Genomic DNA, 27692 nt, shown 5'->3' with positions numbered 1-27692 from the left:
GGAGTTTTGAATATGGCTCCCACTTGTTGGCTCTGTGTGGGGAGGGCTCAGAAAAGGAACAGTGGCGTCTGCCAGCACTTATTTTTTTTAATTGTTTTTTAAAAGTATACTGTATTGATTATGCTATTACAGTTGTCCCATTTTTTCTTCCCTTTATTTTCCTCTGCTATGCACATCTCCCCGCCCCCCAACACCCTGGGGCCTTTAGTTCATGTCCATGGGTCGTACATATAGGTTTTTTGGCTTTTCCATTTCCTATACTATTCTTAACCTCCCCCTGTCTATTTTGTACCTACCATTTATGCTTCTTATTCCCTATACTTTTCCCCCCATTCTCACTTCTCCCCCTCCCCACTGATAGCCCTCCATGTGATCTCCATTTCTGTGATTCTGTTCCTGTTCTAGTTGTTTGCTTTGTTTTTGTTTTTGTTTTGTTTTTTAGGCTTAGTTCATAGTTGTGAGTTTCTTATCATTTTACTATTCCTAGTTTTCATCGTCTTTTTCTTAGATAAGTCCCTTTAACATTTCACATAATAAGGGTTTGGTGGTGATGAACTCCTTTAACTTGACCTTATCTGGGAAGCAGTTTATCTGCCCTTCCATTCTAAATGATAGCTTTTCTGGACAGAGTAATCTTGGATGTAGGTGCTTGCCTTTCATGACTTGGAATACTTCTTTCCAGCCCCTTCTTGCCTGCAAGGTTTCTTTTGAGATATCAGCTGATAGTCTTTTGAGAACTCCTTTGTAGGTACCTGTCTCCTTTTCTCTTGCTGCTTTTAAGATTCTCTCCTTGTCTTTAATCTTGGGTAATGTAATTATGATGTGCCTTGGTGTGTGCTTCCTTAGGTCCTACTTTTTTTGGATCTCAGAGCTTCCTGGACTTCCTGGAAGTCTATTTCCTTTGCCACATTGAGGAAGTTGTCCTTCATTATTTTTTCAAATAAGTTTTCAGTTTCTTGCTCTTCTTCTTCTCCCTCTGGCATCCCTATGATTCGGATGTTGGAACATTTAACAGAGGTTCCTAAGCCTCTCCTCATTTTTTTTGAATTCTTGTTTCTTCATTCTGTTCTGGTTAAATGTTTATATCTTCCTTCTGTTCCAAATAGTTAATTTGAGTCCAGGTTTCCTTCCCTTCACTGTTGGTTCCCTGTGCATTTTCCTTTATTTCACTTTGTATAGTCCTCACCTCTTTTCTCTATTTTGTGACCATACTCAACCATTTCTGTGAGCATCCTAATTACCAGTGTTTTGAACTCTGCATCTGATAGGTTGGCTATCTCCTTATCGCTTAGTTCTTCTTCTGGAGTTTGATCTGTTCTTTCACTTGGGTCACATTTCTTTTCTTGGAGTGCCTGTTATGTTGTAACCGGCAGAGCCTTAGGTATTCATCAGGGCAGGACAACCCACTTCTCTGTGTTGTGGCGCTGTATGTGGGGGAGGGGTCTGAGAGGGAACAATGCCCCTTGGGGCTCTCACCCTGCTTTTAATCACTCCCTTGCTACACAAGCAAATTGGGCCCTTTTGGTGCTGATTCCTGGGTGGGTAGGCTTATGTACATTCTAGGACTCCTATCTGAGATGGCTCTGGAGAATAGTTTTTCTATAGTTTGGTTGTAATTTGATGTAGTTGTGGGAGCAGGTGTGTACCCCATTTATCATCTTCCCTGGAAGTCTTATACTTTACTTTTCAGTTTTTTTAAGAGGAGCAGCTTTTATTCTTCAGACATACTAAATAACTGTAGAGTGTGTTGTTTCATTTCTCTCAGTTTGTGTGAATTCTGACAGGGACTTTGTATGTAGTCTGTTTGTAGCTTTTAGCTTATGAGATTTGAGATGATATATTTAAGTTTTATAAATCACACCACTCAAGGATGTTATTTCTCCTTTTATCATGGTTTATTAAGAATATTTTTAGGAAGAAAGTTTGATTCTGTTTTTTCTTTATAGTGTTTTAAAGTTTTCTCTTTAAATAGGATAATCACCACCTATTTGGTAGTACTTTGTTGGGAATTAAGGATGACGATGCAGACCTGAGTCAGGCTCTTTGTCTGGCCATCTCGGTGTCAGAGATCCTTCAAGCAAATCAGCTGCAGGATGTAAGTAAAGGAAACCTAGAGTTTTGTCAGAGGACTGTACCCTTGAAATGTTAGGAACCAACATTTCCTTTATGTTTGTTGATTTCTGCAAAATTAATTTACAGCAAAAATGTGGCCATTTTGCTTTTTTTGATGTGCTAAATCTTCTGTCCAGTCATTTTTTTTTTAATTTTTATTATTTTTTAAAGATTTTTATTTATTAGACAGAGGGAAAGGGAAGGAGAAAGAGAAGAGAGAAACACTGTTCGGTTGCCTCTCATGATGCCCCAACTGGGGACTAAACCTGCAACCCAGGCACGTGCCCTGACCAGGAATCGAACCAGGGACCTTTCACTTTGGGGAATGATGCTCAACCATCTGAGCCACACTGTTCAGGGCCAGGTAGTCATTTTTAAACTGCCAATGTTGGCGGTATTTTAATTGTCAACAACTAATTATTTTAACACCAATTTTTGTAAATTGTTAAACTTTTTTCACTTTAGCAAAACAACTCAATGGTGTATGAAGTACTTAGAAGTGAATTTAGCATCTAACAGTTAAATTCTGGGTTGTTATACAACTAATTGAATTATGTGGTTAAACACAGTAAAGCATATATCAAAGGAGAATTGAGGAAATACACCATATTTTTTTTGTGTATTACTTTCTTCGTGAAAATCTAATGAGCCAGTTCTTCCATTATATGATATGTTCTTTATTACTGTATTGCAACACTTATCCATGCATATGTGTATTTGGAATGTGCAGTGTTTTTCCAAATGGGGGAAGAGGAATGGACATGGGAAAATGCCTTTGACAATAGATCTTTTTAAAACAAGTAATTCACATATTTTTTTTATTTTTATTTATTTATTTTGTTTATTGAAAAAACAAATGGAGCCCGGACTGGTGTGGCTCATTTGTTTGGGTGTTGCCCTATGAACCAAAAAGTTGCTGGTTCGATTCCTGGTCAGGGCACATGCCTCGGTTGCAGACCAGGTTTCCAGTTGGGGGCATGCAAGAGGCAACCAATCGATGTTTCTCTCCCTTCCTTCCTCCCTCTCTAAAAATAAATAAATTTTTAAAAAATGAATATATGTAATCTAGTTTAATGAGATCCATGTGAACTTCTTCAGTTCAAACTGGCATTTGAGAACCTCCTTCACCCACCAAAAACATTTAGTTCTTGTGTGAATTGAATTGTTGATAAGTTTGTGAATTTATTTGCAAAAACAGGAATGGTATCTAGATCTGTGTTTGTAACTGTATGGTTTTTTAACAACTTTAACATAATACACATTAAAAAATTAAATTTGAATATACTATAATTAGTTTTATAGTTCAAACTGACATTTTCTTGCTATGTATTTTAAGACTTGCTGGTCAAGAACAGTATATACAAAATGTATTACTGTTTAAAATGAAGAAAATTTTTTAGGATCTTGAGGTAATTTTCTTGCACCTGTACTGATTGGGTCCTTCTGACCCTTTGTGAGATCAGATTTTTAATAAACCTGTTTCTCCTCCCTTGGTGAATTGTTAATACTATATTGTGTAAAATGTAACTCTCATAGCAAATTCCAATACATCAAAAAATTGTTTCTTTCTTAGGAAGGAGTCCGCTTCTTTGTGGTGGATTGCCGTCCTGCGGAACAATATAATGCTGGGCATTTATCAACTGCTTTCCACTTAGATTCAGATCTGGTTAGTATTAATACTTCTTAAAATTTTTTTCAAATTCATAAATCGTTTTTTTTCTTTAGCCCATTAATATACGTGTACCTAATAGGGGTTGTTTTTCTTTCTGCTTAAGGAGGGAGTCTCTGCCTTTATGATAAAAAGTGTTGCTCTCAGGTTGCCTTTTCACCCAGGACACCCTTTTGGCATGATGAAAACATTGTTTACTATGGCTTACCATTGCTATGTCAGTAAATTCTAAGCTTCTTCTACCTGATGTAGCACTTAGCATAGTGCCTTGTACCTAGTAAATATTAGCTCTTATTATAATTGGATAATTATTCTAAAAGTCTTTATTATAAGCCTTTTTTTCCATCATGAGTACTTATGCACATAATAAACTAATATTTAATAAGATAGCAGTGGCATATAGGTGCTATGTTGTTAAAATTGCTGTCCTCAGGTCACTTTAATTGAAGAAGTAGATGAAATAGTGAAATATTGCCCTGGCCAGCGTGGCTCAGTTGGTTGGAGTGTGGTCCCATAACCAAAGGGTCACTGGTTTGACCCCTGATCAGGGACACGCCTGGGTGCGGGCTCAGGCCCTGATGGGGGTGTATGCAAACAATGTTTATCTTTCACATCATGTTTCTCCCTCTTTTCGCTCTATCTCTCTCACCCCCCTCCTTCTCTCCCTTCCTTCCCCTCTCTCTCAAATGAGAATAAAATAAACCTTAAAGAAATAGTTAAATATTATCAGAGATGCTTAGAGCAGTTGGTAGACCTACGACCTACATCATTTAAGCCATTCTGGGGTTATTAGAGCCTCAGCGATATGCAAAACAGAGCAGCAACCACTTTCTCTGACGGCGCAATATGCCCTCTTCCCAGCTTGTCTCAAAAAGTTGACTCTAAGGCTGAAGGGCATGTAGAAGGGCCTAGGTGGTGTTAAGAGGAAACTCATGGAAAATGGAGGTTAAAACAACCCAGAGAGTTTTAGGTGCTGTAGGTGAAAAAGATAATTCTAGCTTGTTTGCATCCTGAAAGTGAACTCTGTCTTTCTCTTCCTTGATTTATCCAAGAAGACTTAGTTGGTTTTAAAATTTACTCAAGTGATTCATGAATACTTGAATTAAAAAATCCAAAGAGAATCTCCACAGTTAACTATTAACAGCTTTCTTAATCTTCCAGACGCCTAATATGTATTTACATATTTGTTCACTTTTTTTCGCTTGTGTTTTCACCTGGTAGCTACTTAACAGTTTTCACTGAACAGTTTCTTAGAGATCTTTGCATTTAAGTACTACTTTTTAATGACTGTATAATACTCCATGGTACAGCTGTACCTTAATTTACTTTTTTGATTGATGTACATTTGGTTTGTTTTCAGTTTTCTTAAAATAATCAGTGCAGTTTACATCCTAATTCGTATATTGTGAGCTTGTGCAAATATTTCTGTAAGATAGAGAGGTGTGGGTATAGAATATGTTACTAGAGACTGCAGTATTGCTCTTTAAAAAGGCTGAACCAGTTTACACTTTACAACTGCTTATGAGAATGATTGTTTCCTACCATCAGCAATTGGACATTACCAATTGTTTTTTATTTTAAAAGAATGATAGATGAAAAGCAGTGGTAATTACTACTGATGTTAAGCATCTTTTTGTGAGTATGGTGTTTGTTTTTTATAATGCACATGTATGGTTTGTCCATTTTTCTATTGGATTTTCACTGTGATTTTTTTAATGTCGTCTCAGTACAATAGTTTTAAAAAATTGTTGTTACTGACACATGTGTTTCCTTGAGGGTAAGAAATTAATTTTTTCATTCCTTTATCTGTAATATGTAGATAAGTGCTCATAAATAAAAGGCTTCTGGTATTTCTGGCTGTCCTCTAAGAAATATTATTACATGGCTTCCTATGTGAGTGGGAATAAAAAATATAGCCCATTTTCAATGTGTTGTTTTTAGTCTTGGACCATTCTACTCAGTGTTAAACTTTTCTTGTCATGACACCTAAGGAACACTGTAGTTTGTTTAAGAAATCAACAATAAGCACATATTTTTTTCTAGTACAGTGTTTTCTTTGCATAATCATATCTCTATACCATGGACCACCATGCAGCCAATTTAATCAGAAATTCCTGTGAATTTTCAACTTTTGCTTTATTATATTATAGATATATTTATATATATTTCTTTTTTCTTATCCCAGGATTTCATTTATAAGAGCCTTTTCTTTTTCTTTATTTTCATGGTGGATATTTAAATGTTTTTTTTCCTGGAAAAATATTTCAGGTTTTACAAATGTTTGTGAAACACGGGCTTGGCATGTTTTTAATTTTTTTTAACTGTCTAGATGCTCCAGAATCCATCTGAGTTTGCACAGTCAGTAAAGTCCTTGCTGGAAGCACAGAAGCAGTCCATTGAGTCCGGCTCCATTGCCGGCGGGGAGCACCTCTGTTTCATGGGCAGTGGCAGAGAGGAAGAAGACATGTATATGAACATGGTCCTGGCACACTTTTTACAGGTATGCTCATATATCATTTCAATTTTGCTTTGTTACTGCTATCACCTTTAAGAAATTCTCGTGGTATTTCTGTGCTGTTATCTAGTACACTGTCAAATTTGTCTGTATTTTTTCCTTACAGCTTATATATTTTGTGTCTATCCCCAGATTTTTATGTGCTTATCAGGGTTTTTTTTGTTTAAATTTTGAACCATCTGGAATGTTTTTCTGTGTAGAAGTAAGGTAGGAAGCAAAAAAATTTTTTTCAGGAAGCCAACCAGTTGTGCTATCAATTTGAAATACCACCATTTTAATATACTGAATTCCTCTATGCATTAGCATCTATTTCTGGATTATTCCATTGCATTGATATCTACACTAATTCATATCCTTGTACTTTTTATAGTAGCTGTATAATTATTTTGATTATCTCCACTTTGAAATTGAATAAATATACAGGTATATCTATTCATGACACTTAACCACCTTTTTTTGTGTGTTTGAGTATTGTCTTTTGCACAACTAATTTGTATTTGTGACTTTATGCAATCTGTCTGCATCCCTCCTCTACAAAGCCTCATTCAGTTATGGCTCTTTTGTTATGGAAGTAGTTGTTTATTACGAATTCTTTCGTAGTGTATATATTAAAGTCCTCATTTTGTGTAATTCTGAACTATGTAATCAGGAAGACAGTAAACATAGTGTTGCACAGTCCACTCAATTGGGTTCTTTTCTATTCATGTTGTATTTTACCAGGAATCAGGTTTTAGAAAATTAGTCTAAAGGACAGAATCCTTGAAAGACAAAATGAGAGAAGCAACAAGGTATTTGGGGGAGAGATTGTAAGGTAATTTTATACCTTATTAAGAAAAGATTTTAATACACAATAACAAACAGGGACTCAAGCTGACTTTAGTTATATATTTAATTGGCCTATTCTAAAAGTGCTCTGGTATAAACTATATTGAGAGGGCTGTCAGATGGCAGGAATTTGGAATATTGTGAACTTTATTTTTATAATTCAAGTTCTTTTTTTTTTTTTTTTAATTGTTGGCACTATTACAGATGTCCCCCATTTTCCCACCCTTCCCCCACCTCCACCCAGCCCCCTCTCTGGGCCTTCACCACACTATTTATTGTCTGTGTCCATGGGCAAGTTATTGATTTGGTTTTAGAGATTTTTTTCCTCCATTTTATCATGGAAGATTTCAAATAAATCTGAAAGTGAGGAGAGTTGAACTTTATAAACTCTGTGTGAAGATATAATCATATTATTATTATACTTTATTACAAAATATCACCTAACCAGTATTCAAGTTTCCCTGAATTTCCCAGGATCCAAAATAGGACATTGCACTTAGATGAGGTCATTAAGTCTTTTTTCATTTATAGATTTATAAGTTCTCTTTCATATTTTTTCCCTTGCATATATTTGTTGGGGGAAAAACTGGTTACTTCATCTTATAGAGTTCCCTCATTCTGGATTTTGCTGATTGCATTCTTATGATGTTGTTTATCAGGTTATATCCCTGGTATTTTCTGTAAACTGGTGATTAACTTCGATAGAGACTTGATCAGATTACTTTGGGGGGAGAAAGGAGGTCCTGGGTGGTATGTACTTCCATCAGGAGGAAAATTAATACTACCCAGTTATCTATCTTTTTTGTGTGTGTGTGTGTCTCTCTCTCTCTTTTTTTTTTTATCATTGCTTAGATCCACTAATTTTTAGTAGCTTGTAAAATGGTAACATTCTAACATTTTTTCTTTTTTTTTATACAATCACTAACTTTTTATTTATCTCTTTTAACATTTTTTTATTGTTGAAGTACAGTTTTCTGCCTTGCCCCCACCCCCATTTTTTCATAATTAGCTGTAATATTTACTTTTATATTTCATTTTTATAAAGGACAGAAAATATTTTAAGAACTTTAAAATATTATCCTAATTACATCCAAAAATTCAACTTAACTGGTTTTGATTTGACTATTGCACTTTTGGAACTATAATACAAATAAAATTATAGTCTTGTTAGAGCCATGGAATTGTTCCCTCCTTCCCACCCAAGCACCAGATCTTAACAATACACAAGGTAAATATATGTACCTCTCTGTGCCGAAGTCCAAAATGTCAAAGAAAAAGTCCAGAAAATCAACATGTAACCTTATATTACATTTCTCAATATTTATGAAGTTATCAGAAGTTCTAATTAAATTGCATTTTGGAATAATTTAAGTTTTATTTTCCATTACAGAAAAACAAAGAATATGTGAGCATTGCAAGTGGAGGATTTATGGGTAAAATTTTAATTTATTAATCCCTTTGCCTACACTTTTCAGTGGAAATTATATAGTAACCAAGTTAGTTAATGGATATACCTTTCTTCAGTCATTCAGTATTTTCAAAAAAGACAGAGCTAGCAGAACATAGATAACAGACAGATATATCATAGGCAATTGAAATAAATATTTAATGGAAGACTATAAATAGGTGTGGTTAAATTAGCTTGTATTTGCAAAAAATATTTTAGTAAAGATGCACGAAAACTGCCCACATGATTTACCTCTACAAAGGAGTAGATAGGACTAGGAAAGAAGAATAAGAGGAATACTTTTCACTCTATACCCTTCCTTCTTTTGCTTTTTAAATCTGTTTTATTTTCATTTCATTTTTGAACTACTTGAAGGTAACAGCTGCTAAAAAAATGTCAGCTCAATGGAATAAAACAAATAAGCCAATGTTTTCAAATCTGTAGAGTAATATCTGGTAATCTAGGATAGTAAAATAATTGACAAAATCTCTGTAGGCAAGTATTTGATAATTTATGAAGAATTAGGTCAGAGTAATAAGACTATAAAAAGAGTTTTTATTTTTTACAAGAGATGTTATTTAAGAGGACAAACTTGCAACTAGTAAATAAATCCTGGAGCACTAATGTACAGTTTAGTGAATATAGACAATGCTACTGTATTGTAATCATCAAACTTGAAAAGAGACATGATCTTATTTATTCCCACCACAAAAACAGAAGTGCCAATTATAACTATCCTATGTTGTAACTTAGAATTTTTGGTAGATTAGGATCTATTTCCTCTTTGTTGACATTAGTCAGGATTATGATTATCTCCCATTTGTCATGGCCTGATAATTAATTATCTTTGAAGCGCCTACATAGAGTGGTCTACAAAAGGGATCATTGTAATAAATAGTATTAAGCAAGTATTGGCCTTAAAGTATGAATGATTTATTTTCCAAGAAAAACCTCTTTCCATTAGCAGTTAATTGCTAAGACTGCTTTTTTATGACAAAGATTAATTGATACCTCCTTAGAAAACAAAAGCTACCATAAGTTTTCTTTTTTTAAATTAGTTTACACTTAATATTATTTTGTATTCATTTCAGATATAACCATAGGTTTTTCTATTAATCTTTTATGTCATTAAAAAATATTGCTGAGGTCATCTATTAATAGTTTCCCTTCCAAAAGGGAAAATATGAAGCCTATATATATAGTTATTGTCACCCTTAGGGTCAATAAAGGAAAGTCATATGTGTACAGAGGAATTAGAAGGAAGGAGAAGAGGAAGGGAAAGTTTTCTGTGGCTTGAAGTCCTTTACTCCTTTTCAGAGATGTGGAAAGATATAACTGTGATATCTCCTGGGATTCTTTTTCATTCAGCTATGACATGTTTATTATACTTCTCTGGTAATGTTTCCAAAAGGGGTTGATGTGTCAGGTGGTGTTATTTTTTTTTTTCTTGTTTATCTTAAGCACTGCAGCAGCACTTGGCAGACATTAATGTGGATGGACCAGAAAATGGTTACGGCCATTGGATTGCTAGTACCTCAGGCTCAAGGAGCAGTATCAGTTCTTCTGCTGATGTAAGTGTGTGTGTTGAGTGTGTTACTAATTCAAATAAATGCCCAGAAAAGGTGATTAAATACTAAACCCCCACCATAACAGAAATGGAGTCAAAATACTTCAAACATGCACAGTGAGGAGTCATATTATTGTGAGGTTAGTGAAATGATGGAGGAGGCCCGCACAGCTAAACTAGCTGAGAGTGCAGAGGTCTATCTGCTGAATTCAGGTTTCTCCCTATCCAGCTGCAGTTTGGTATCACCTAGTGATAGTTTTCTGCTCCAGCTAAAATGTCTATCAATGGAGATTGTTCTGAGTTCCATGGTGAGCTGGTAATCTCAAGTTAAGCTTATTCTAGGAATCCCCCAATTAGTTTGGGCCAAGATAATACTGAGGCTTATGGTCCTATCTTCTGCGCACCATGTCTGCTCCTCCCCACCACAATCTTATTTTAGAACTCTAGTCCACTCATATTTGAGAATGGGTCAAGCAGAGGAAGACAGGAACCCATTGCCACTCTCATTATATTTAATTTTTAGTTATTGAGATGTACATTGCTGGATTTTGCTGTATCGGGTAAATCCATTTTTCTGTTCTCCTTTGGAAATATTTGGGCTATAAGTCTTTTGCACTTTTTGTATTTCATGTCAATCAGATTAGATGTCATTAAATAATTTCTTTAATAAGTAGTAGCCCTCATCTACCTAATGATTATTCTTTAAAACAGCAATAGAAGGAAAACTGCAGTACAGAGTCTCAGTTACTGGCTTTGGCTTACTGGTGTAACTTACTGAGATGTTCACATTTTATCTCTGCAACTTACTTATTTTCTTTATGATCTTCAGTAAGATCTCTCCAGTCTGGTGTCTTCATCTGTGCAATACAGGTGGAAATAACAGAACCTTCCTCATAAAGATGACATGAGGATCAAATGTGCAAGTGAATGGAGAGTGCAGTACCTGTGGCCTACCTATTTAATAGTAGTTATTATAAAATGGTAACTCATTAGATGTATTAATTGACATTTATCTTCACCGCTGTGAGTCAAAGCAAATTATTGTCAGATTATGAGCAAGTAAGCCTTCTCTGAGAATTAAGTTTTCAACTTGATCCTCCAGGTATCTAAGAGTTCTTCATGTGAGATCACCATTTATTTAATAAACATTTGCCATTTTCAAACTAGTATTCCATTATATGGACATATCATTTCTCAGTCCCCTGTTATTGAATATTTATATTGCTTCCAGTCTTTTATTATAAATATTACTACAGTTATTTTATGTAGTAATATATTTACATAGGTCATGATTATTTAGTCTTAGAAATAGAATAACTTGATCAAAAGATTGCTTACCACTATCCTTAGAATTCTGCATTCTTACCAATAATAATTATTTAACATTATTCTAATTTATATTTCCACCCACAGCATTGGGTATTCTGTTGAAGTTTTTATCTTCAGATTTGAAAAACGCTGATCGAAGCTGGGAAAGAAACTGTCTTAAAGATGTGCTGTATTCAAAAGTACCAAAGAATTTCCATAGTCAGTGTAATTAATTTGGTTTTGAATTTTGATATGGAAATAGAAACACTTGTTTTCTATATTGCTTATTTAATGACTTATTCTCATAAAAATAAAAACATGTTTATTATAGCATCATATATAAATATGAAAAGGATAAAAACAAAATCACCTGTATGCCTCTCAGATAACTGCTATTTATAGTTTGAAATATTCTTCAGATCTTTTTAATGCACGTGTATTTTAGTATTTTAAAAGTACTGATCAAAGTATACACATAATTTTATTTTCTGCCTTTTCACTGAACATTTGAGCATTTTCTAGCATTTTAAAATGCTTTTATTTTAAAGCATTTTTTTTATGTCTGTATAATTTTCCATCAGATAATACCTAAATCCTAGGGTACTTTCTGATTACTTCCTTCTCATAAATTTTGAAACTTTTGACACTTACCAGCAACTTGCCATCTAGGGTGTATGGGAGCAATCCTATGAAATAATTTAAAAATTATACTCACACTTGCGCTGGCCAGTGTGGCTCAGTTGGTTGGAGCATTGTCCCATAACGAAAAGGTGGCAGGTTCATTCCCAGTCAGGGCACATTCCCAGTCAGGTTATGGGTTTGGTTCCTGTGAGGGCACATACAATCCCTGGCCCAGGGTGTGTACAGGAGGCAACCAATTGATGCTCCTCTCTTGCATTGATGTTTCTCTTGGTCCCTTTCTCTAAAAAGCAGTAAAAAATTTCCTTGGCTGAGGATATTAATAAAAACAAAAAGAATTATATTCATATTCATTAGATTAGCTATACCAGGTTGATGTTTCTTGACAAATTAGAGGCCTAAGTGAAAATGTTTTAAAAAGCAAGTTTACAAGGAGTAAATGTTTAAAAGTTTAGGTACATGAATGATATGCTGATTACAGGCATCCCCCTTATTTTATTGTGGTTTACTTAACTGCACTTTGCAGGTAGTACGTTATTTTACAAATTGGAAGTTTGTGGCCATCTTGCATCAAGCAAGTTCAAACAAGTCTATTGGCATCATTTTCTAACAGCATTTGCTTATTTCATTTATCTCTGTTACATTTTGGTAGTTCTCACAATATTACAAAAATTTTCATTATTATTTGTTATGATTATCTGTGATCAGTGATCTTTGATGCTATTATTGTTTGTTGTTTTGGGCTGCCACGTCATTGTTTTGTACCCATGTAAGGTAGCAGACTGGAAAAATGTGTGTGCTCTGACTGCTCCACCGATTGGGTCATTCCCCCATGTCACTCACTGTTTCTTCTCAGGCCTCTCCGTTCTCTGAGATACAACAATAATGAAATTAGGACAGTTGATAACCTACAATGGCCTCTAAGTGTTCCAAGTAAGAGGAAGAGTCACACTTCTCTCACTTTAAATCAAAAGCTAGAAGTGATTAAGCTTACTGAAGAAGGCATGTACCAAACAGCCAAATTCTGAATGCAAAGGGAAAGTTCTTGAAGACAATTAAAAGTGCTACTCTGGTGAACATGTGAATGATTAGAAAGCAAAAGAGCTTTATTACTGATATGGAGAAAGTGTTAGTGGTCTGGATAGAAGATGAACCAGCCACAACATTCCTTAAGCCAAAGCCTAATGCAGGGCAGGGCTCTAACCCTCTTCAATTCTATGAAGGCTGAGAGAGGTGAGGGAACTTCAGAAGAAAAGTTTGAAGCTAGCAGAAGTTGGTTCATGAGGTTTAAGGGAAGAAGTTGTCCCCATAGCAAAAGTGCAAGGTGAAGCAGCAAGTTATCCAGTAGTTCTAGCTAAGATAGTTCATGAAGGTGGCTACACTAAACAACAGATTGTCAATGTAGATGAAACAGCCTTAAATTGGAAGAAGATGCCATCTAGGATTTCCATAGCTAGAGAGAAGACAATGTCTGGCATCAAAACTTCAGAGACCAGTTTGACTCTTTTATTGGGGGCTAATTGGTAAGTTTTAAGTTAAAGCCAGTGCTTACTTTATTCCAAAAATCCTAGGGCACTTAAGAATTATGCTACTCTACTCTGCCTGTTCTCTATAAATGGAACAAGAAAGCCTGGATGACAGCACATCTGTTTACACCATGCTTTACTAAATTATGTTAAGCCTACTGTCAAGACCTACTGTTCAAAAAAAAAAAAAAGATTCAAGTATTACTGCCAACAGCTCTGATGAAGACACACAAAGAGATTAACATTGTTTTCATGCCTGGTAACACCACGTCCATTCTGCAGCCCATGGATCAGGAGTAATTTTGACTTTCAAATCTTATTATTTAAGAAACACTTTTCATAAGGCCATGGCTGCCATAGATAGTGATTCCAATGATGGATCTGGTCAAAGTCAATTGAAAACCCAGAAAGGGTTCACCATTCTAGATGCCATTAAGAACAGTTGTGATGAATGGGAAAAGGTCAAAATACCAACATTAAGAGTTTGGAAGAAGTTGATTCCAACACTCAATGGATGACTTCGAGGGTTCAAGACTTCAGTGGAGGAAGTAACTGCAGATGTGGTGGAACCAGAATTAGAAGTGGAGCCTGAAGATGCCACTGCATTGCTGCAGTCTCATAACACTTTAATGTTTGGGGAGTTGCTTCTTATGGATGAGCAAAGAAAGTGGTTTCTTGAGATGGAACCTACTTCTGGTGAAGATGCTCCGACAATTGTTGAGATGACGAAAAGGATTTAGAATAGTATATAAAATTATATATACTATTAATTTATAGTTTCTATGTACTAATAGTTGATAAACCAGTGGCAGAGTTTGAGAGGATTAAGTCCAATTTTTAAAGAAGTTCTCCTGTAGGTAAAATGCTGTCAAATAACATTGCATGCTACACAGTAATTTTTCATGAAAGCAAGAGTCAGTCAATGAGGCAGAATTCATTGCTGTTGTACTTTAAGATATTTCCACAGTCACCCCAACCTTTAGCAACTACCACCCTGATCAGTCAGCAGCTGTCAACATCAAGGCAAGACCATCCAGCAAAAAAAGATAATGACTTGCTGAAGGCTCTGATGATGGTTAGCGTGTTTTAGCAATAAAGTGTTTTGTAGTTAAAGAATGTACATTGTTTTTTTTACACATAATGCTATGACACTTAATAGACAACAGCATAGTGTAAATATAACTTTTATATGCACTGGGAAACAAAAAAATTGGTGTGACTAGCTTTATTGCAAAATTCACTTTATTGCGGTGTTCTGAAACTGAACCTGCAGTATGTCTGAGGTATGCCTATGTATACCTTTGCTCATTTTTATAGACTAATCTGAGTTAATAAGAAAAGGTTGATAACTTGATTGTTTATTGAATAAGGAGGATAACTTCACACTCTACACATTTATATGTGCAATGTGTATACTCATTTTCTCTTTCTACCTTCCATTCCTAAAATGGCCTCACCTACTGTATCAGTTTTCTAGGGCTGGCATATCAAAATATGATTGACTGTGGCTTGAACAACAAAAATTTTTTTTCTTCAAGTTTTGGAGACTAGAGGTTCAGGGTCTGTGTTGGCAGGTTTGATTTCTCCTAAGGCCTCCCTGGCTTGCAGATGCCACCTTCTTGCTGTGTCCACACATGGCCTTTTTTCTGAGCAGGTAACTCTCTGGTGTCTCTCCCTCTTCTGTAAGGACATCATTCATTGGATTAGAGCCCACTCATATGATCTCATTTAAACTTAATTACCTCTTTAAAGGCCCTGTCTCCACATATAGTCACTTTCTGAGGTGCACTGGGAATTAGAACTTTAACATAGGAATTTGAATAACCTTTAGCAGTAGTGTATCTGAATCGTTTGGAGAGTTCTTTAGTAATCTCTTTTTTTTTTTTTTTTTCCAGGGTGAATCCTCTAATGGCTCAAATGACAGAGGAATGAAATCACTAGTAAATAAAATGACTATTGCTTTGAAAACAAAATCTGTTAATGTCAGGGAAAAAGTTATCAGTTTTATTGAGAATACATCGACGCCTGTGGACCGGTGAGTTGCTTATATGGTATGAGCTTATGATGAGTAATTAAAACTAAGAAAAGTATTTGAGAGTAAATATTAGTTGAATGTGTTCTAGGAAAGGATCATGAAGTGCATTTTTTATTAGATGGTTTTCATTATAATTGTGAGATGTCCTTTACTGCTGTAAAATTTGTCTACAGACTCCTTTTTACCACAGCTCAGAATAAGGTGCAAATAATGATTCTACGCATTTATGCCATTTCTTTAAAAAATATTCAAGTGCCGTTTTATGTTTTCACATCAAATGGTGGCTGCTTCCCACATGTCAAATGGATAGGAATCATCTACTAAGTGCAATAATCTTCGTAGCAGGAACCTCTTCCTCTGCTTCAGGAATTTAAAAACCTAGAGAATTTGGTCATGCTAAATAAAGCAAAAATCCGTTTCTTAAGTTTAAGTGTTCAGATCTTTGTAGAATTTTGTTCACTAAATATAATGGACCTTTATTTTCCTGTGACTTACAAATGAAGGGCACAGCCAACAAATAATAAACAAGTTTAAGACTATTTGTTATATTGTTTCTACTGAAACTGTGAGTGCACAATATGTTTTTTCTCCACACTTTAGCCTAATTGATCTTTGTTTTTCCTTGAGGCCAAAAGTAACCTAATAATTCAGTGCAGAATTTGTTTCTAAGAAAGCCTGATCTTAGAAATGTGTTATTGTATTTAATTTCACCATTATGTCTTACTTATAGTATCCTAGGGAAATTGAAATATTTGACTTTAAGACTTAAATATCAGGAATTTATTATTTGTCACTTTTAAAGGTATAGTACATACACATACAAAAGTACATTTTCCCCCCATTTAGTAAATAGTAAAAAAGAGAATAGGTTGTTTTCACCAATCTAGAAAATTATATCTTGTATAAAATGGTCGACTGATAAAGTGTTTTATCATGAAATTATTTTTTTGCTCATTGACGTATATGTCTGCTCTCAAAAGCCTCTAATGTTTTTAACTTTAATTAGTGCATTCTGAATTAGAGGACTATTATTACTGCTACATTTTGTAGCATGACATTAAAAATCTTATTTAATGAACTAATGATAACTCTAAATTGAAGACTTCTCTTTGTTAAGGAGTCACTTGAAACAGGCTTCTTTTTCATCTTTCCTTTTACTTTGGATGATTGAAATATTTTCTTTATAATGTACACTCTGCATTAGAAAAACTGATTATACGGTATTTTTGTTTTAAAGCTGTTGTGTTTTTTATAATCATTTTGTTCTGTCCTCTGCCTCAATTTGCTATAGAATGTCTTTCAATCTCCCTTGGCCAGACAGAACATGTACAGAGCGGTAAGCCAATGAGTAGAGCAGCTTTGTTGGACCATCCTTTTCCTTCAGCATGCTTCATGCTATCTATAAGGCTCATGCTGTCTTGGCTAAAATTTCATGCAGTTGTTTCAAGTGCTAAACTTTTCTCATTCTGCTTTTAGGAGTACATGTGATGCTGATCTCTTTTTGTCCTTTGCTTTAATCATTTAATTTTTTTTCTTGCATGATTCTTTGTATCTCCCATTTCTCATGTGAAAGTCAAGTACATTCAAACCCAAGAACTTCATAAAGCTGCAGCTTTTATTCTGAGAGAGAGGAAGTTGAAACAGAAAATGGGTAGTCTCAGAGTTGGCTGGGTATTAGCTTTGGAGCTCGTTTACTTTTGTGTCATGCCCTAATGGTAAAGGAAATCGTAGTACCTGAAAAAAGACACAATTCATGGTTCAAGATTCTGGTTATTTCATGTGTGTTATATCTTAATATTTTTAGATTTTTCTTAACTGTATGTATTAATACTTCTATATAGCTTTACAGTTTTTATACTCAGAATTTTTCTGCAACTTAAATTAGAGTATCAATTATAGCAACACCTATGAACATTTTAAAAGAAACTCTAGTCATACTTTGAATGTAAATTGAGCTTTGGAGTAATGGACTTGACTTTTTCTCAGGTCATTTCAGTATTTCCAGTGACTGGAAATAGCATTTCTAAAAACCAATAGTTTACTCTCAACTTAGTGATAAGTTTTTATTTGCTGTGACCATTCCTACACAATATGAATTACAGAGCTTCTATTATAATTTTTTCTAAGACTTTTAAAGGAAATTGCATCTTTTAAAATTAAAATGTTTGTGAATCTTTCTATTATCTCTTATTATATAACCACTGAATTAGTCTAATTTTATTTAACTTGCAAGTTTTCTCCCAAATTCTTAATTTCTTAAATATTTAAATTATCTTCTTTGGTCCAAGGGCAGGTGTATCTATTCTGAATATACAATTTAGTGAAATGAAATGTTAGCTCTTTCTGAACTCAATAAGTTAAGTAAAAACCTGGTCAAACCATTTTGTAGATCTTTATTACTTGCACTAAGAAAGTATAGTTAACTGCTTTTTTTTAAAAAAAAAAAAGTTCATCCATTGAATTTCATTAATTTCTAGCCAGTCTTTAATTTTTTAAAGATTTTATTTATTTATTTTTAGAGAGAGGGGAAGGGAGGGAGAAAGAGAGGGAGAGAAACATCAATGCGTGGTTGCCTCTGGCACACCCCTAACTGGGCCTGCAAGCTAGGCATGCGTCCTGACTGGGAATTGAACCAGTGACCTCTCAGTTTGCAGGCCAGTGCCCAGTCCATTGAGTCACACCAGCCAGGGCTCTAGCCAATCTTTTAAGAGCCATGTCAGTAATCTTTAGCAATCTTGTTTATAAAAACTCCACTGTGTTATAAATCTAGATTGATGATGAATAGCTTTTTTTTTTTTTCGATTTGTCTCTTCACACTTGGTTTCTGGTTCAAGCATTTACTATAAACATTATTACTTTCTATGTTATAGCAGGCAGTTTTGGTTATGCTTTAATATTAGGAGAGAAGCAATAATTTAAATCTCATAATTTTATAATTTAAGTAACACTAAAGTATTTTTAGATAAGGCTGTATTATCTTTGTCTTTGCCTTTTGTAAGAAAACTGAATCTGAGTTTCATAGGTGTTTAAATTACTTTTTAACAATCATAGTTTGATCATTTTCAGAATAATTTTATATTACATATATTTGAATATAAAATCAAATGATTTTATGATTTTAACTTAACCAAAATTTAAGGTATGTATAATAATAACCTAACTTATAATTCCCAAAGAGTGTCTAGTTATACGCTCAACTCTCATTAATTTTCTGTTGAGAATGTTGTTTTGGAAAAAGTAAAGATTTAAGCCATTTTCAACAAAATTAGGTTGTGATGATTTTTATTGATGAAATGTATTAGAAAATTACTTAAAATATATATTTGATCTCCATCTTCTGGAAAAATTGAATTCTAAGACTAAGACATGTAACTCAATTTTTTTCCACTTTGGACTCTTCTTGATACATGCCAAAGGGAAATAATAGGCACAGTTTTTCTTCATATCTTATCCTACAAATAATACAATGTTTATTCCCCAGAAACTCATAGTATCTTTTTGAAATACTTTAATTGTACTTCTTGGTTCATTTGAGATTACCTGCAAAGTAATGAGATTAAGTTTTTATGTTATAAAGAGAGGTCACACTTCCTGCAGAACTAATTAACTTTGAGTTTAAATGTTGTTTATGCTTCTTTCACTTGAAGAAGAAAGGCAGATTCATGTTCATGGCTTACTTACAATTATGTATAAGAAGTAGAATCTTAGTTTCTATTAAAACAATAATAACAATAAAAAAATTGAGAGGACACCCATATGAGAACCTTAAGCAATCCTAGAATCTGAAAGTTTGGTCCCATAATTTATATTGTCCAGCAAACATGTATGTTAGCACTTGCCATATGCCAGGCATTGTTCCAAGAGCTTTACAGAATATTAACTGATTTAATTCTTACAATAACCGAAGGGTAGATACTATCATCATTTAACGAGTCAGTAAACAGCAGCACAGAGAGGTTTAGTACCTTCTCTGAAGCCACACAGATCTAAGCCTTGGTTTTAATATGAATATTAAAATGTTTCAGATTTAATTTTACTCACAGAATATAACTGACCCTTACATTCCCATACAAATGAAGGATACAGCCAACAAATAGTAAACAAGTTTAAGAATATCTGTTAGATTGTTTCTTACTGGAACTGTGAGTGCATAGTGTATTTTTTCTCCATATATTAGCCGAGTGCTATGCCACTTTTGCTAACATATTTCCTTTTCGTATCATTTTCTTTAACATAGCTATCTTAAAACTGGGTTGTACATGGGCAAACAAAGAACATTTACATTTGTTTGAATAGTCAAATGATAGTTGATGAAAATCTTTCATAACTTAAGTGATGCTTTCCCCCCCCAAAATTCTTTGAATATAGGCATGTGAGTAGCAGTGACAGAGTGGGCAAGCCGTACCGCGGTGTGAAGCCAGTGTTCAGCATTGGGGATGAGGAAGAATACGACACAGGTGTAGTAGTACACTTATTTATAGACTTCTTTCCCTAGGTACCAGGAGTGATTATAGAGATTATTCTGAGACTTAGCAAACAACTACTTTAAAAAAAAAAAAAAAAAGGCTCAGTGAGATTCTGTAGGAGAGATTGTAGACTCTTTTTCTGTTAAGGGTTTGGTTTTAGACACCTAAAGTTCTGCCTATTAGCAATCCAAGCAGAAATGTTGAGTAGCCAGTTGATTATAGAAGTCTTTAGTTGAGGAGACTAGTCTGAGATAGGATAATCTAGGAATCATCAGTGTACAAATAGTATTTAAATCCATGGGATTGGATTTAAATCCCCTTGATCCACCCACCTAGGAGACAGAGAGTTGTGGGACTGATGTTCAGGGAGTTCTGAAACAGGCATGGAAAGAGCCTTTTGAAATTAGAGGCGATATTTTAAAGGGCCACAAGATGGAGATATTGTGTCAGGGAAATTTGTCATCCTTTGTGTGGTTAGCTGTCTTTGTATTTTTAAAAATAATTTATTACTGTGGTTCATAATCTCACTGTCAAGAACAGTATACAAATGTACAAAATATGAAAAAAAGAACTCCCAAATCTCACCTTGCCTTTTCTACTTAGTAATAATAATATCTTGCATATTTTCCATCTCAGCCCATGTACCTCCTCAATTATTTTTCTATCATATAAACATACCATAATTTATTTAATCAGTCTTCTCCCACTGACATTGGTAGTTTTTTTCTGTTTCCAATGGCAACAGATATTTTTATGCACATGTGTAAATGAACTTTTGCAAGTGCACTCAGAGGGTAAATTTGTAGCAGTAAACTTGCTAGGTTATAGGGAATCACATTTGCTATTTTAATACGTATTATAGAATCACCTTCCAGAAAACTTGCATTGAGGTAAATGTAATTTTCTATTTGCTATTTCTCGTTTGTTTTGCTCATGTTTTCCCATCCTCTCTTTTGCCATGTTCCTGTTACATTATTTCTCCCTGACTATCTCAACTCCTTCCTTTAACAAAGGGAAGAAACCAATGGATGGATAAACTATGGTATATTTACGTAAATCACACACACACACATATGTACACTGTGGGAAACTGCATAGTAATGAAAATCAGGAAACTAAAGCTATGTCTATTAGCATTGATATATTTTATAATGTTGGTAGTGGGGTAGCTATTACAGAATAATATAATAGGCTAGTATTTATATAGATTTTACTTAAAATACAAAACACTTCTCTATATTATTTAGGGATAGTCATATACAGTTAAAGTAAGGAACTGATTAACATCAAATTCAGATTGTCACTATTTCTTAGTTGGGAAGGAAGAGGAATGTGATTGGGGAGAGAGACACGAGGCAAGGGCTTCACTTTCTTATTTAAGCTAGAAGTATGTAGATGCATGAGAGTTCCTTTTTTCATTATGTCTCTTTATATTTGAAGTATTTCTTAAAAAGCAATGGGAAGAGCATTTATAATTAGTAATCTTAGGGACTATAATTTCCCTTTCTTAAGTGAGAACAAAATAACTAGAATGTTTTCTATTTTTCTCATGAAAAACGGTAGACTTTCACTTACCTATCCCAGGATGGATTTTTTTTTTTTCTTAAAATTAGAAAACAGCAAGACAAAAAGAACTCTGCCATATTTGCCCTTGATATAGATGCTTATTCAGCCATCTCTCTACAGACTAGTCATAGTTTAGTTATGGTTATTTGGGGGTTTTTTAAAATATTTTATTTACTTATTTATTTTTAGAGAGGGGGGAAGGGAGGGAAAAAAACATCAATGTGTGGTTGCCTCTTGTGTGCCCCCTACTGGGGACCTGGCCTGCAACCCTGGCATGTGCCTGACTGGGAATCAAACAGGTGAACCTTTAGTTCACAGGTAGGCACTTAATCCACCGAGCCACACCAGCTGGGACCATAGTTATGTTATCTAAATCAAAAAGTCTAAATTTCTCAGTTAGTTTAATCTTTTAAAAATGCATTCTGAGTATGTTCACCTGACTCTTAACCATATAGAGTGATTTTTCATAACAATATTTCTGTGTTGGTATCCATGGCATAAGGAAATATAGTAGAAGGATTAGAATTGATTGGGTGTTTTTTTCAGCCCATATGTTTAAAGTACTATTGAAATTGTTTTTCAGGTTGTTAAGAAATGTATTGTTTTAAAGGTGGTGATGGCCCATGTTTAACACTTTAATTTTTTATAGATGAAATTGACAGTTCTTCCATGTCAGATGATGATAGAAAAGAGGTTGTAAACATTCAGACTTGGATAAACAAGCCAGACATCAAGCATCATTTTCCTTGTAAAGAAGTGAAAGAAAATGGACACATGTTTCCCAGGTACTTCGAAAATTGTCTTATTCAGAAGTAAAATTGAATTTAGAGAAATAACATAAAATTGAACTACAGGAGAAGTTTTATTTATCCAAGTACAATAAGATATAATTTACTTCTATCAATATATGTCTTGATTTTTAGAAATGTTTCTATGTATTTTTATTTTGAAAGTTTAAACAAAAAATGTTCAAGAAACAGTACATTGAATACTGTTATAAGCCTCTCTTTGATTCACCAACTTTTAACTTCTTTTCACACTCTCCCATCTCTCTGTATGTATGTGTGTGTATACGCACATATGAACTTCCCTTTTGCCAAGACACTAAGCAGCAGCTTACAGGTATCACACTTTACCCCTAAATGCCTCACAATAACATCTCACAACTCCAATAGCATTAGCACATCTTTTAAAACCTTAAGAATTAACCTGATTCAACAAATAGACCATACTCAAATATTTTCAGAGTGCCCCCAAAGTATCTTTTATAGTTTGTGTTGGTATTTCCTATTCCAGGATCCAGTCAGGGTTTACACATTGTATTTGTCTGTTATATTGGGTCGGTCAAAAAGTTCATTCAGTTTTTTTCCCCTGTGATGGTTCTAATAGTGCTTAGTTATCTTTAACTTCATTCAAAACAATTTTGTTAGATTGTATTGTGACAGCTGTCATATCAGTGTGCACTTAAAAAAACTTATCGAAATTGGTGAATTTTTCTGCAGCCATTTTAATATTGAAGATGGAAAAAATATGCAACATTTTCAGCATATTATGCTTTATTATTTCAAGAAAGGTAAAAACACAACTGAAACACAAAAAGAGATTTTTTGCTGTGTTTAAAAGAGAAGGTGCTGTGACCAATCAAATGTGTCAGAAGTGGTTTGCTTGGTACTGTTGACATTTTGGCCAAATAATTCTTTGCTGTGGGGCTGTCTTACGCATTGGAAAATGTTTAACAGCACCTCTGGCCTCTACCCACTAGAAACCAATAGTGGGAGATAGCCGACATACTCAAAATGTCCAAATCAATAAAATTATTGGTGAAAATGAAAAATGTGTCTTTCATTTTACAGAAAAAACTTTTTGGCCAACCCAATATTTAGTCTCACTCAAAGTACAAAGTACTTGACCCCATACCACTGCTTCCCCCTTTTCTCCATAATAAATGAATCCTTTGAGTCTAGGCCTATTGTTCTGCCAAATGTCCCACATTCTGGACTTGTCATATAGTTTTCTGATTTTATTGATATTACCTACAAGTGTATCAGTATTGTCATTATATTAAAGCTGAGCTGAGATGTAAGATGGGGGAATGTTACTAATTCTGTGCCCATTCTGTCTTCAGGACCCGGTTACAGAATATTATAAAATATGTAAGACAGCCCAACTATTGCTCAGTGGTCTTTAATATTAGGCATAGGCTGTGGTATGTTGAATGAAATAGTTTATGAATGTAGACAGTACTGTAAAAGTCTGAAAGGTAGTATATTTCATATACCATATAGAATAAGCTCTAAAAATCTATTACTTTAATACTATTGTACATATTATAAAATGTTATACCTTTGCTCTTAAACAGTTACAGGATTATCTGTTAATAAAACATTAATTTTGTATATAACTAAGGGAAAATTAAAAGCTTTTATTAGGTAGCTTATTTGTTTATAATGAACCTTTGCATTTTTAACTCAAAAGTAATTTCATCCGGAGTTGAACATTTTTTATAATTGGGGCTTTTTAACTAACAGCTATTTTAAGAGACATTTTAAAAACATTCTTTTTGTTTTTTAATGCTTTTTTCCCCTCTCAAGTCATCTGTTGGTTACTGCAACACACATGTACTGTTTAAGGGAGATTCTTTCACGGAAAGGATTGGCTTACATACAATCTCGACAAGCACTAAATTCTGTGGTTAAAATTACATCCAAAAAGAAACATCCTGAGCTAATTACTTTCAAGTATGGAAACAGCAGTGCTTCAGGAATAGAAATCTTGGCAATTGAAAGGTAAGATTTTCTTGGCATGATTTTATCTGAATTACTGATTTAGTTCATTATTAACCATGGTTTGTTTCCCTATTTTGGGGACTAGTTGGTGGAATAGGGTACTTGAACCACTTTTATTATTAATATTTGTTGCTATCTTTTTCTTCCAAATCCTTATCTTTTGGGTTAGCCATTAGCACATGATTTCAGTAAGTGCCATAGCTGACTATAAAAAAACTTTTTGACAGAAGGGTCTTTAAGAATAATCTATTTCAGTGCTGCACTAAATGCTAGTTTGCAATTAAGTAAGAAAATTGTCTCAGAATGTAAGGCAGGGTTTTTATTTTCTCTCATCAAATTCTTGTTTTGAAAGAGTGTCCTTGAAATCAGCCATGAACTGAATGATGTAGTTAGTTTACAATCTGGTCGAAGTTCCTCGTCTCATTGTGGACCAGTGACAAACAGTTCATGGACTGGCACAAGGGCCACTGAGCAATTCACCACACCGATCTCTAAACTAAACCATATTTAATTCTACAAGATAAACATGTGAAGCCAGAGGGGTTGAATGACTTCCAGATCTTCACCCCTACCTTGTGATAGAACCAAATATAGCCCCCTTCTGACTCTTCATCTCCAGTCCATTCTCTCTTGGTCTCTACACTACATGAAAAATCACCTTGCTTTTACATTTAGATTTTATTTCTTTACAAATATGCTTTTGAGTATATGTTAATATAAGTTATGGAAGGACATGGGAGGACAGGGAAAGCTTCCCATTGGAAGTGACATCTGAGTTCTAAAGGCAAACGGACTGTATTAATATATATATGTGTGTTTCCCCCCCAACAGATATTTGATCCCAAATGCAGGAGATGCTACCAAAGCCATAAAACAACAGATCATGAAAGTTCTGGATGCTTTGGAAAGTTAATGTGAAAGAAAATTACTTCAGAAGAAATTAAGGCAACCAAGAGAAGCATGGACATTTTCCTGACTGAATACTAACTGGAGACATTTCATTTGCTCATGGGGGTGCTTGAATAGCAGGTCTAAAAAGTGTAAATTATTATAATCAATCTCTGGATAGTTAAACAATTTTTTAATTTTCTTTTGTATTTTTGGTTTTGTAAAATGATTAATTATAAAAGTCAGTTATTAAATGACTTTAAAGTAACTGACCCAGTGCCCTTATGAACTAAGGGAGCAGAATGCAGTTCTGTTTTGAAGAGCTGTTTTAAGGGAACATGCATCACTTTCAGATTTAAAAACAATCATACACATATATATTTGCAATGTCTTCACTGAAAATTAGGGATAGAATTAGTTGAAGAGAACCCTTTAATTGCTGCATTTGGCTTTACCCACTGAGCAATATCAGAAGCTAAAAAAATACTACATAGATTAATAATTAGCTTGCTGTTTCTGTTCTTAAAAAGAATAAAATCTTTTTAATGAAATGGCTGAAGATTCCAGTCAACTCAGAAATTCAGTCCAGCTAGTGAAATGTTGAAGCATCCGTTTCCAAACATCTTATTTGTACCATTAGCCAATAATTTGAAGACGATGTGCTTCAGATACTTAACTTCATCCTGATGGTTTCTATGGAGCATTTAAAAGCAATATTATAAGTAGGTAGGCATGTTAAGATTACAATTAACACTTTGAGGACAGAATTTGTACAAATGTCATTGGTCTTTATTACAAATGGAGTATTTGATTTAGGATATTTCAAAACACAAGTTGAACACACACTGATTTATCCTCAGTGAGATTATGGTCTGTGACCACAAATAATCCACTTAAATAAAAGCCAAATAATCAGAGGGATGTATAAACTGTAGTTGTTTTTATCATCACTTTCGGAAATTTCTCTTTTTTGGTTTTTGTCTTGTCTTACTAAAATTCCGGGGGTTTGAAACTTTTCATTCTCTTAATATGACAAAACTGTAAAGTGATCTGCTTTATTTTACAGCTTCCTTAGTTTAATTTATTGAGGTCTATATTGGACACATTAGGTAAGAGAAATCCAAGAACACATTTGAGGACATGGAACAATTTCCTGTAAAATCTCTTTGGGAAGTAGCAAATTCTTACAACCTGCCATGTCTTAAAATGTGATAGATTATCTCTAAGGAGTTGATAGGAGAAATGTTTAGATGTATCCTGTTTGTAGACAGGTATTTAATTTACTTAATGGAAATCAAGTGAATAAAAGGCAGCATAGGCCAATATATTTTATTCTAATACTTAAATAAAAAGTTTACTTGGAGTGGTTGAAGACATTTGCATGAAATTGCACCTGGTGCAATAATTGATATTTATAACTCTCCCCACAACTGTTATATTGCATTTTTTTCCTTTTCTTGGTGCCCCTTTAAAAATGTCCTGAAGTCTCATTTTTTTGCCTATTTCAGCTATGGGACTTTTTACATAATATTAATGTAAAGATGTTGTGTTACTGTTTATAAATTACAGGTGTAAATAAACCAATGCAGTTTGCTCAAAACTTTGTTCTTAAAAACAGTCTATTTTCTCTCCTCCCCCCATTTATAAATCTCTAGAAATAGCAAAAAATTAGAAAATCGAGGGTTATCATTTCAGTAGAATTTAAATGTTCATATTTCAGGTTCAAAAGTATTAAGATTCCTATTTCTGTTCACCTAGGTGGGGACAATTGAAAGAGGTAATTTAATGACTTTAAATTTCACAGGTAATAAATTGAACTTCTTAATTTCTCTGAACTTCGGTTTGTTATCAGTAATAATACCAGTTAATAGTCATGAATATTAAGTGAAAATTCATTTCATTGATTGTTGGGCACTTATGTAGCTCATTCTCCCTTCACTGGCTCACTAACCACAGAACTAGAATTCGCTCTGGGATGTCCACCTCTGGTGTATTCCCAGGATTGCAGAGGCTGCAACAATATGAAGTTGGTATTATTTTCTGTACTTTCAAGTTGTGAAAAGCAGGTTCAAAGAAATTGAGTGAGTGAAAAGGTATAGTACTCATATCCCCTCTTCTTAATCCTCTTCCTGGGAATTACTATTTGTAATAGGTATAAAATGAATTCTGTATATAGATTTGATGCCACTTGCTCACCATTAATAAAATGTGTTTTCTAGTAAGGATGATAAATTTGTACTGATGTAATCAACCATTTTTGCCATGGGTATGTTTCACATGGGACCTTTAACTCCTTAGCATGATATTCTAACAAACTAACCAGCCATAGATTGGCATTTGTTT

General features: G+C 34.1%; 1 protein-coding gene across 2 annotated transcripts in view; it reads left to right on the top strand.

Moving 5' to 3' along the window:
* TBC1D23 (TBC1 domain family member 23) overlaps positions 1-26964 on the top strand; it is a 62604-nt gene extending 35640 nt beyond the window's left edge. The window contains exons 9-19 of one of the 2 annotated variants that reach the window (XM_024558134.4): positions 1973-2095; positions 3686-3778; positions 6111-6281; positions 8512-8554; positions 10030-10139; positions 15504-15643; positions 16935-16979; positions 20012-20100; positions 22325-22460; positions 24267-24461; positions 25293-26964. In XM_024558134.4, the coding sequence (XP_024413902.1) occupies positions 1973-2095; positions 3686-3778; positions 6111-6281; positions 8512-8554; positions 10030-10139; positions 15504-15643; positions 16935-16979; positions 20012-20100; positions 22325-22460; positions 24267-24461; positions 25293-25374 (1227 nt within the window). In that variant the 3' untranslated portion in view covers positions 25375-26964. The remainder of the gene's footprint in view (positions 1-1972; positions 2096-3685; positions 3779-6110; positions 6282-8511; positions 8555-10029; positions 10140-15503; positions 15644-16934; positions 16980-20011; positions 20101-22324; positions 22461-24266; positions 24462-25292) is intronic. The other variant, XM_024558135.4, reaches the window with a different exon arrangement.
* The last annotated feature ends 728 nt before the right edge of the window (positions 26965-27692 follow it).

Source organism: Desmodus rotundus, chromosome 2 (assembly GCF_022682495.2).
Source record: "Desmodus rotundus isolate HL8 chromosome 2, HLdesRot8A.1, whole genome shotgun sequence".
Taxonomy (NCBI): Eukaryota; Metazoa; Chordata; class Mammalia; order Chiroptera; family Phyllostomidae; genus Desmodus; species Desmodus rotundus.
This window is presented reverse-complemented; position numbering and strand designations above follow the sequence as displayed.